Here is a 12,445-nt window from a genome sequence, read left to right on the forward strand (position 1 = left end):
AATTATTTGACTTGATGTTATTGTTTACATTTTAAAAGTACCAATTGACCTCTTGTACACTGGTGAAACTCGTTCATAGAAGGCGAAACAACGGAGACTAGTGTATTTATTAAGTGGATTCTTGTTCCTCGAACAGAAGTTTTGCAAATAATATGCATACATGTAATGCACATGTTCTCACATCTGACACCATGTATAAAGTTGGCTTCAGCTTTTAAGTGATAGAACTCAGTACGAACTACATATATAATAACAATACAAAGCATTATGGGTACATTCCATTTAAGTGTGTAAATAAACAATAACTAAATTAAGTATGCGGACCAGGACGCGTCTTATAAATTCAAGTATTGAAACACATTAATGTGGGCGTGTAGCCGCGATGATAGTCTCCTTTCACCTGATAATGGACACAATCAACGAACTGAATATTTTGCCATGGCTCAAGTTTGCAAACCAACACACGAAAGGTTATTTCAACTCGCCAGATAACTTGAATATTTTTGCTAATTCTGGTAGTCCTAACATGTTACCAAGAAGCATTATTTACCATTTATTATAGTTGAAAATTAGCAACGGCAACGAAAAAACATTGAAAGAAAATTCGATAAACCATGTGCTCGCCATGTGCTTCACTAGGTCAGTTACTGTATCCTTGTTTCAAAGTAAACATTTACCTTTTCCCTGTTGAAAGAGACTCAAATCTAAACCAAACTGTTGGCACTTAAAGAAAATTAAATAAAATTAACTTTGAAAGAGAAAAAATTAAAATTTGTTTTTGATTTCAGCCATGTGGTCGCCATACACATGTACATGTATCCTTGTTTTTGGATAATTAACGTCAATATTGTCTTTAATTGCATGAATCCTCGTTAATGTGCGTACAGCTATAACAATTCCTTTCAAAAATTATTATATAACATAAAATACTCCCTGACAATTTTTTGTTGAATAAAATTTTCCTCTGATAACAACAAGTTATTTTAAAAGCAGCCTCTCCTGTTGGACCCGAATTAAAAAAGGATCGTGATGTCAAATTGTATGGTTCACTAACCACCAATGAAATTTGAGTTTTCTTAAACTCACTAATAACCAACCAATGTAATAGTACAGCGCACCGTGATAACTGAATTTAAGTACAGGACTTAAATTCTATTAATGCAACTGCATACCAAATATAATTGACCTACCACTTGTGGTTCACCATAAACTAGAGCTAATCACAAACTAATACATTGTTGACGTTGCCACCGTTGCCACCACCGCCGAAAACAGCATACCTATGTCTCGCTTTTTGACTCCGTCAAGGCGAGACAACAAGGGCAAATAAATTACGAAGTGGACAAACAGCGACGGCCTTAAATTCCGAGCTATAGACAACAATATGATCAGCAGACAATAGAAAAAAGTAAATAAATTACCTGCGCAATACCATCTGCTTCAAAAATTGTGTAAGTGATTAGAAATGCATTATAAGTTTACTAGCAACCTGTCCGCTGAAAATCTGGTAATACAATGCATTTATTATGTCGCAAAGAAGAACACAATTTTAGCTTCATACAACTGATAGAACATATTAAAGGCCTTTTTTCAACTTGGATATTACTTTGTATTCAACGTTTTTTTTTGTAAAATAACATTTTTTTGTGAAGGACAATGTGCTTCATAGTGTCTTGAATGAGGTCAAACAAAAATACATTTTAGGTCTTCTGAATACTATTAAAACAAATGCCCACAATTTACACAAAAAAACTCTGTCAACTTTTTAAATACAGTTGGAAGCAATTGACTATAACTATTTTCCTAAATGTTTCTTTATTCTAAAAAAAGCAGGTTTCTTTATTCTTAAAAAAGCAAGTAGAATGTCATGAAATGTTCGAAAGTTTTGAATGTTTTTTATTAACACGGAGACATGGTGGTTAGTTAGTAGAAGCATTCTGATTATATTGAAACATGTTGTCCTCATGTGTTATGACTTAATATACCTCAATGTGAACCCATAAATACTAACATTTATTTCTCACCAATGCAGTAAACCTACTTGGCCTATGTATGCAAACATTATCAAGATAGAGTATACCTTCATTATCAGCGGGTACTATTGCTGCACTTGGGCTTATTTCTTGTGAATCACATTTCAAATCATTTGCGAGCTCTTCATATCCATAGGTATATAATCCGTCAACAAATACACCATATGCAGGTTCTCTCCTTTTGATCACAATATCCAGCAATGCTTTGTTCTGGTCATCTTGTCCGGCATGTTGTTCAATACGGCGTCTGTCATCTACTGATATCACCAATTGTGTCATCATATGATCCAAAATCTGGCTGGTTTGTATTTCTTGTATTATTCTGTCTGCATTATCTCTGATTCTATCTGTAATCATAAAGATTGAATATTCATAAGATCATTAATGTATGACTGTTTTACATATGGTACGTAATGTCAAAGTATACGTAAATAAGGATTTTAATGTTTCTTTAAGACTGTCTACGTGTATTTAAATTTTAATATGAAACTAACGGAAAATTAAAACCTTGGTAATGAATTCTAAGATGCGAAAAAGAGGAATTTAAATTGTGATTCAAGATCGGTTAGGTTTCAAATGTATTTTTTGTTTTCAGACAGCAATTGAACAATCAAAATGAGGTCAATAAAAATAGACATATGCAAGACGGTAACATCCAAACATACAGCATCTGCATATAAGGTGTAACATTGTAAGTATCTAGGTCTTCTACCTTCTTAAAAACAAAGCTTTATACAAATAGTTTACGTTGCCATGTGATTTTTATTCTGTAACTGTCATCGATTGCAGCGAAACAACAATTAGTTACTGAATGTTTTGTTGTTATTTGAAAAGTACTGTTATAGATACAATGTTATTTCTCGTATACAACTTCAAAACCAAAGGAAAACGAAATAAAAATGAAAAAAACGTTCTCCCTTTCAATACTTGTGTTGTCTGTTTTCATGAGACATGATTTTCGATTGGCTCTTTGTAACTGTTTTGTTAAAAGAAATAAATCATCTATGGCAAAAATAACTTAAATCAAGTTTAAATGGCTGTCTTTGGACATTTTCCAGGTGTTGGCATAAATGATCAATGAAAACGAGAAAAGCGAACATGTCCGACTATTTACAAATTAGCTGGATCAAAGCAATGACTATGCTTTAATTTGCTATTAAGAGTATATGTATCTAAATAGTCTGCTTTTCCTTTTTATCTTAATTATTTTAAAAGCTAAAGCCAAAATCGAATCAAATCATGAAAATCATCATATTGAAGGGCATTTAATCAAATGAGTTTGGCAGTTTTGGTCAAAACAAATAGTATGTATATACAATGTATATTGATTTTGAACATTGTTATTCAAATCAGAACATTTTTTTTAATCTATACTGGTTTACAAGAAACTAGACTTTACATGTATTCTACTGAGTCTCCTTTTTTGTTTTTAGCTTTTAGCCATGTTGGCTTGCAGGTAGCAATTTATATTGATGAGAATCATAACGTTAACTTTCAATTGCAGATTTTAAACAAGTATATCATGCTTACAAGGTGTATTTGCCAGGTTGAGAGGTACAAATTTCCAGAGCCGTTAGGTGAGGGAAATTTGATTACCTCAAAACCAGTATTTTTGGCAAAGACCTCTTGTAAGCATGATATAACTGTTTAATTCCACCGAATGTTCTTTGTTTCCATCTTGTCTTCAGAAAGTATATTGTAATCAGGTATCATAATGGAGTTTCTACTTGAATGTATAATTTTTGTATATATACTACAGCTGTGCTATTTGCGCAATCAAATTGCATTGGTTGTATAATCATTTCTGATCATTTGTTAATTGTACAGTATCTCCCTGTTTATGATAAGCTGGTTCTCGGATGACTACTACACTTTGTTCATCAGTTTGAGTGAAGCGTAATACAAGCGAATTCCAGTTTATGTTTATAACCGGTTGACAATGCGTTTCCGTTGAGTTTCATTTATGACGTCATTAAAAGTACAGGTTCATGGTATTTTTACGTCATTTGCTACAAATACAATAATGGTGTTTTTTTATCCTAAATATTTCATTTGGAATTGTATATTAAGAATAACCATAAATTTGTCCTATTAGAATAGAAATAATCTATTGGGCTATTTTTAGACATGGTATTCTCAATCTGCCATGTATTTGCTAGCAAATACCCCGGCACATGGAATTCCCTAATGACAAATACCCTGGCAGAGAAAAGAAAATCTCAATACATAGAAATTGGTGAAAAATACTATGTCTCTCATCCAATCAAAATACAGCATTATTACATAAGGTGGAATTAATGCTAAAATAAACTCACGATAGAGAAAAAATAACGTGAAAACCTTTCTGTTATGGTTGAATGGTTGATCTAATAAAGAAGAGCCTGAATTGCATGGATTTTAAAAAATATGCCGTTTTGATTTGTGATTTTAATATTTCATTCACTTATCTTTCCTTATTTATAGGATCATTTAGTGGCAATTGTTTATAACTTGTATTGAAATTATGTTTACTGTTTCTACCTTTTTATTACACTTTATAGCTTTGGAGATGAGTTGTAAAAAGTCAGAAATTAGTTAAGAATCATGATTTAATGTTCATTACTGCTTAAAGTATCCTCAGATGAGTTTGGTCATATTGATATATTTGTATTGCTAATCATGTATGCTGTTTGCAGTTTCTAACTATCTTTCATAGTTTTCAAGGTGAAAGGCAAAAATACGAAAGAGTCAAAAGCCATCTTCTAAGGGCACCAGCTCCTGTGAAGTATCATCAAACGGTTTTCTGACCAGTGACTTGGATGGTGTCTCATTGGCACTCATACCACATCTTCTTATATCTACATCTTTATAGATCTTGTACTGCTGATAATTTGTCTATTTACAGAATATCTGTTATTGTATATTATAAAACAAATAAGAAAACTATTAAAACCTAAGGCCAATAACTCTTTAAGAAGTCATCTTATATTGGTTAAATATGAAGTAAGTCTATTGACATTCATGGCAGATTTTCTCTATCTATTGAGGATTTCAATGTATACAAAAAAACAAATGAATTTTACTCTTACAATCTATTGGAATAACAAGTTATGTCCGTTTGATTGACAAGATTAAAAAACTTGACACTAGATACTCTATAAATCATTCAGCCAAAGTTTTGTTGAATTTGGTCTTGTAAACAGCATTTAAATATTAAAGGTATTCGATTGATTATTAAATTCAAATGGTTTTTGGGATACGATTGCTTTCAAGCAATCTGTAGACTTATCCCGGTGGCTCAGAGCATTGCCCTCACGTCAATCGTTTTATTCTAAACATTAAGGAACATCTCAGATTCTTATGATTGTCTTGCTTTAAAAGGTAAAAACAAACAAAGGGATTGAACTTAAACAACTTTCCTATAATGTTCTTTTCATAACCTTCATGTTTGATAATTCCCTTGACTTAGGCCGTGTTCACACCAAACGCCGTGTAGAGTAAACATGTTTACAATTAGTTTAGTGTAGTGTACACTGGTTTCACATTACATTTGTTCACATCTATACACCTTGTTTAGCTACCTGTACATAAGATTTGTTCTCACTTGTAAACTATATGTCATATAAATGTTCATTACGTAGAACTGAATTCAAAATTGTTGGACAATTTTTCTAGCGGTAAGGAAATAACCATTTGACTTCAAAAGGGGGGTGGGGTCGGAATGGAAATATTCCGATCCCCAATTTGATAAAAAAAAAATATGGTCATACAGATGATAAAAAACTTGAAATATTCTGAATCAAAAGTTTCCCCATACATTATAGTGTTAAATATTGAAAAAAAGTATTTGATCACAGCATCGAAAAAAAGAATAAAAACGTACGCGCGAAAAAAATATGACTCAGATAAAAAAAAAATAACCCTCCTCCATTTTTTAAGTTAATGGTTGCTACTTTATGAAAGCCATTTTCATAATATGCAGTAGTTTGATTATACTGGAGATGTCTCGATTATGCATCAGAAAACGTTAGCTGCAGCAGCATGCTTACAGCCGAAAAAAATTTAATTTAGATATTAGGGATCACTACATTTTTATCTTTTCTGTTTGTTTCAAATGGTATTTCTTCTCCAAGGAGTATTTGGTAAAGGAATAGGGTAACGTTTTTTCATTTATTTTTAAGTGTTATTAATTAACGGATCTGAGATATTTGACAAACATATCATTTACCTCACACTTTTTTTAGTCATGCATTTATGCGTGAATCGTTGTTTAAATAAAGACCAGTGGCGAATATTTCTGTGTACGTCAAGTCGATTCGGGAAGACCTTTTCAAATGAATTAGGCAGCAACTATTTACTTCATTTTTTGGGGAGGGAGCTGGGGGGGGGAGGGGTAAGGGGGCGTGGGCTATTGATTTTTTCGGGACAAATTTTGGTGACAAGTCGAAATCAATTTTAGCATTATATAGTGGCAGCTGGGGTAAACAAACAAATTTTTTTTCAGGGCCAAAAACTGGAAACACTTTATGTTTCCAAAACAAGATCCATAGCTCACGACCCCCACCCCCTTGCCTTTATGTTTTATACTCAACTATAATAGCCCCCCCCGAAAATCAATTGGTTGCTGCCTTATGGGTTCGGCAATGATGCTGCTTTGAGTCTTGATCAGGGGTTAATAAAGTACATGTACGTTAAAAAATTTTAACAAAAAAAATCTGTAAAATTTAGACAACAATTTCTGTAAAGAACTATACTAATAATTATCAAAAATATCAAAATAGTTTCCTCCTTAAATATATACACGGTAAAACTAATGTCCTAAATGCCTAGTTTTGTGTACACTTAACCTACACAAGGCCTACATTGACTATCGACTCTGTGTAGATAAAACATGAATAAAACTACATGTAAACATCGAGTTTTATCAATGGGAACGCAATTGTGTTTAGTTTACGTGTGAGTTACACTAACACAACACCGAATTTAGGTCAATGTGAACACGGCCTTATATGCGTGTTTTTAACAACATGGAAAATCAGAATTAAGCAGTATTTATATTTAGTGTTTTATAAATTTAGAATCACGTCAGAGGGAAATCCCAGTTTTGATAAAATGCGAGAGTTCTCTGAATTCCGATTAATCTATTTCTGTCATAAAAGAACTGAAGTGGAGTTTTTTTTATATGTTACCATTATGAAACTGATATTTGAGATTGTACTTACATAAAGAAATAGAGAACCATCTAGGTCGTTTAATAAACATTTAATATACGTTCTTGCTCAAGGTTTTGTTTTGAATTATGCGCATGCGTATTGTTTCTTCACTTCAAGGGGTTTTAGATTGAATAGTTGCTCTTGATTCCCCCCTCAATTAACTAATTAATAACTCATGGGATCTTTTCTATGTTTGTCTGCTATTGAGAGTTATTGTTGTTGTATAATTTTAAATCATATGCATCATTTAATCAAAATAAATATTGTCCGCATCGTAGCACCCCTTCAGGCGAAATTGATTCTTCCATATTATCGTTTCGAGTTGTCTCCCTTCCAGAAGTAACTTCCCCGAATTCTGAATCAAAACAACACATCAGTTACTGGAAAGTAAACTTGGAATTGATAGTACAAAAATAAAACACAATAGGCCGAATTACATTGTTCATACACTTTTATCCGGGATTGGCTTTTTTGTAACTATTTTACATGTGCAGTTGAATTAGTTTTGAAAATAATATTATCCAGCTACAAAATGAACATGTATACATTTGTCAATGAAACAACGGCAATCGTATCCCTCAGAGCAATCTGCTCTTTGATTAATTTTTTGATTTTGTCTTCTTAGATAAAAATAACTTAAACATATTTTTCAATGCAAGTTCAGAAAATATTCTATATTTTAATTGATCCTATATTTTATCTTCTTCAACTGACTAACAGACATTTACAATGTTGATCCACTTTGAAGAAGAATTACCTGTAACGGTTTCTACAGCTCTCAGTGTTTTAGGATCCACATTCTTTACAATCTCCTCTAAACACCTTGCACCTTTTCTACTATTTACCAAAGCTTGTTCAAGGACACGTATTGTAGGTCTTACTGATCTGTCTCTCCTCCACCTAAATAAAACTTCTTTACTCTGGGCGGTCAAGTCACAATTACATTTGTCTATGTTTTCCAAGTCTGCTATGGACAATCCAAGTTCTGTTCCTAATTGAAAGACCATTTTACCAATATGTGGTGATATGTTATCTAATATTTCATCAGTAGGAATCGAATCTAAGATATCGTCTGGAATACCTTTATGAGAAAAACATGAATTATGCTTTCAAAAGTAGAAATTAGGTAAACATTTGGTTAAATAATTTCTAAACAATATTTATGAACACTGGTACTTTTGAAAACTACATTTTGTTTACTTTGTTTTTGTTACGTAATTTATGCTGATGACCTATTCACTACAACTACCTATAACTCTTGTTATGTAATTTATGCTGATGACCTATTCACTACAACTACCTATAACTCTTGGTACGTTATTTATGCTGATGACCTATTCACTACAACTACCTATAACTCTTGGTACGTAATTTATGCTGATGACCTATTCACTACAACTACCTATAACTCTTGGTACGTAATTTATGCTGATGACCTATTCACTACAACTAGCTATAACTCTTGGTACGTAATTTATGCTGATGACCTATTCACTACAACTACCTATAACTCTTGGTACGTAATTTATGCTGATGACCTATTCACTACAACTACCTATAACTCTTGGTACGTAATTTATGCTGATGACCTATTCACTACAACTACCTATAAGTCTTGGTACATAATTTATGCTGATGACCTATTCACTACAACTACCTATAACTCTTGGTACGTAATTTATGCTGATGACCTATTCACTACAACTACCTATAACTCTTGGTACGTAATTTATGCTGATGACCTATTCACTACAACTACCTATAAGTCTTGGTACGTAATTTATGCTGATGACCTATTCACTACAACTACCTATAACTCTTAAGAATTTAGAAATATCATGAAGTCAAACATAAGCTTTTCAAATTTATTAACAATGCTAAAAAATATAAAAATGTGTTACCATCTTACCAATGACCTTTTTACAAAGTTGGGTCCAAAATGGACAATAAGTTTCAAAGAAAACATGACTTATCACAGGGTGGTAAGGCAACATTATGACCCTCTAGCCAACATATGCTAATATCTTAACTTCACAAATGAGTGATATTTTGGTATTCATTACACGCTTCTCATCAATAAGACTCTACTGAGGCAGTCTAATCAAAGCAATTGAAAAAGTAAAACAAATAAAATTTAAGATCATTGGGTTTAAATAGTTCAATAAAACTGACCAAGATTACAAGGTTTATTGTTAGGTAGGCCAGACACACTTTTGACTGTATACAGGAAGCACATGGAAAGGGCTATATTATTAAAGTTCGAAGACTAAAGTAAATCCAAAATTGTAGTGTATTCAAGTACCATTCCAATGCATTGATATTATTGCACTTTAATAATATATAGTAATAATATTTTCATATCTTTTGAAATAAATACTAAAGAGAGTGAATGTAAAATAATGCAATTAAAAAAGAAAATTAATACCACATTAAGTGTTCAAAATCAGGTTAATAGAACATGTAGAATATCTTGATTAAAAGATATTGTATCTATTCAAACGTAGACATTCTTCAGTTTGCATATTGCATCAAACGACAATAGAACTATGATTTCACTACCAAACGGACAAAGTGCTTAATATGTTTTTTTTTTAAATATGCTCGGCGAGGGGATAACAAACACACTAATAATCATGACAAGAAGATAACTTGAAGGCCCTAGGTATGCCAACTGTTAGTATATGTATAGTTCTAATAAGTACTTACTAGATATCATTTGTTTTCTTCTCCTCATCTGAAAAGGAATAATATCAGATATTAAATAGTTGCAGTGACTGAGCATCAGAAGCTTTTGCACATGTTTAAAAATGCTTATATGACAATGATGAGCAGATCAGCTTAACATAAAATAATTTAAACTTGATACATCTGAACATTACTAGTTTCAGACATGACTAATTCTGATATCCTTTCTCCATTCTCCAAAAAAGTATAATGTGCCACTGTTTAAAAAAGGTTTCGAAATGAATATATTGATGTATTTAGAACATCAGCCATGGATCTAAAATGTAAACTCATAAGAATGGCTTTAACTCAAATCTTTGGAAAGCCGGATGAATAATGGACTTGATATACAAGTACCCGGCCACTTTCACTCTGTGTAATATTTATGTTTGTATCCATCTGAGGGGTTAAACCTTTTTCAACTGATTTTTATAGTTCGTTCTTATGTTGTACTGTTTCACCAATGTCCCAGGTTAGGGAAGGGTTAGGATCCCGCTAACATGTTTAACCGCGGACATTCTGTATGTATATGCCTGATCCAAGTCAGGAGCCTGTAATTCAGTGGTTGTCATTTGTTGATGTGTAACATATTTGTTTTTCATTCATTTTTTGTACATAAATAAGGCCGTTAGTTTTCTCATTTGAATTGTTTTACATTGTCTTATCAGGGCCAATATAGCTGACTATGCTGTATGGTCTTTTGTGGATAGTTGTCTCATTGGCAATCATACCACATCTTCTTTTTTATATTGTAAACCATGACACAAAAACTTGAAAATGAACCATGAAAATGATGACAAGGGCATCGACCTACTGGAATAGAATTTTAACTTTATAATCATTCCATACACCAATTAAAGTTGACCTCTTCCCTTTTAATATCTCAGAATTATCTATATACAAGTTTTGAAGCACCTTCTGAAATATTAATCTTTATATACGTAGTCGATTAAGGATCCCTATGCATAGCATTCTTTTTTCGCAGGCAAGACAATACAAGACAAATCCTATTGAAGAAGAATAACTCTTGTAGTGCGTCGCTCCTTATAGAAGTTAACTTGGTGTTAGTTTTGATGTTGAATAATACAGTTTAAGCTATTTTTTAAAATACTTATAAAAAAAAAAAATGTTGAGTTACAGTAGTAAATTAATGTCTTAAAACTATTAAATTGTCTGTTTTTTCGAACAAAGATTATCCATGGAAAGGGTATAACTTAAACCAAAACTATTCCATTTAAGAACATATATCCAATCTGAAATCAGGGGAAAATTCAAATACATTTGACTTGAGGTGTAATTTATGCAAAATTATGTCCTTCTTGTTTTCCTTTAGGACATAAAGATTGCTATAAATGGCTTTATCCAAATGCTAAGAAATACACAAGGTGTTACCCTTTTTTGAACCAAAACAAGATCTTTCTTTGCAAGTCAAGAAACCATTTATAAAAAATATTACCCGTAAAATAACAAGAACAATCGGGTAGATAAACTGACTTGAACTGTACTGGAATGGAATGAATAAAAACTGTCATTTTTTTCCATGACAACATCTGTAAATTTCTGCAATTAAGTTTATTGACAGGTTGTTGGCATTCCTATTTACATTTCCTGTATCCTTCAAGTTGCAGAATTTGTCCTGTGTTGTAATGAATAACAGTGTATGGATAAACTCAGTAACTCTGTCTGATTTTTTTTTTTTTTTTAAATTACCTATACCTTAATGACATTTTTCCACAAATCATCAAATGTCTACTTTTACTACAAAAATTTACCTGAGGGAACTAATTTACAAATTACAATAATTGTTCCTTTTTAGGTCACCTGGCCCGAAGGGCCAAGTGAGCTTTTCTCATCCTGCGTTAACTTTTACAAAAATCTTCTTCTCTGAAACTACTGGGCCAAATTTTACTAAACTTGGCCACAATCATCATTGGGGTATCTAGTTTACAAAATGTGTCCGGTGACCCGGTCAACCAATCAAGATGGCCGCCATGGCTAAAAATAGATCATAGGGGTAAAATGTGGTTTTCGGCTTATAACTCAAAAACCAAAGCATTTAGAGCAAATCTAACATGGGGTTAAGGAAGTACACCACTAATTCATGGTCCCATTACTTTCTATGTTAAATTCCTCCATTTCAACCAGGCACACCTCTTTCATTTTAAGTTCAAATAAAGTGGCAATCATTCCATGTCAAAGCAACACTTTATGGTGTCTTCTACTGAAAAAATCAACATACCTTACATGGCATATAAGAAAGAACTGGTTCCCGGAACTTCGGATGTACCAAAACAGGTACTTCAGATCTGACAAACAGACCAAATGTACCCTCTTTTTAAAATTTGCTGCAGTTTTTTAAATATTTAAAATTAAAAGTCTAAAAGTGTTCTACAATGATCACCAGTCCTTCAGCTTTCATTTGATGCCAAAAATACCTAAATATCCTACATATTTTGAAAGTTACACTCATGCGTAGGAACTATTTTGCGTTAAATA

At 32.3% G+C, this 12,445-nt stretch overlaps 1 protein-coding gene, 1 long non-coding RNA gene and 1 pseudogene across 2 annotated transcripts in view; all 3 read right to left on the reverse strand.

Annotated features, from left to right (window-relative positions):
• LOC143084086 (protein RRP5 homolog) overlaps positions 1-8,232 on the reverse strand; it is a 42,744-nt pseudogene extending 34,512 nt beyond the window's left edge.
• LOC143083889 (uncharacterized) overlaps positions 1-12,445 on the reverse strand; it is a 197,658-nt gene that overhangs the window by 88,316 nt on the left and 96,897 nt on the right. The gene's annotated exons all lie outside the window — the stretch shown is intronic.
• The window catches only part of LOC143083886 (uncharacterized), a 62,804-nt gene that overhangs the window by 9,853 nt on the left and 40,506 nt on the right, over positions 1-12,445 (reverse strand). Inside the window, exons 11-13 of the mRNA XM_076260263.1 lie at positions 9,932-9,959; positions 7,983-8,306; positions 2,081-2,380 (exon numbers count right to left, since the gene is read on the reverse strand). Coding sequence (XP_076116378.1) covers positions 2,081-2,380; positions 7,983-8,306; positions 9,932-9,959 — 652 coding nt within the window. The remainder of the gene's footprint in view (positions 1-2,080; positions 2,381-7,982; positions 8,307-9,931; positions 9,960-12,445) is intronic.

The sequence above is a fragment of the Mytilus galloprovincialis genome, chromosome 7 (assembly GCF_965363235.1).
Source record: "Mytilus galloprovincialis chromosome 7, xbMytGall1.hap1.1, whole genome shotgun sequence".
Taxonomy (NCBI): Eukaryota; Metazoa; Mollusca; class Bivalvia; order Mytilida; family Mytilidae; genus Mytilus; species Mytilus galloprovincialis.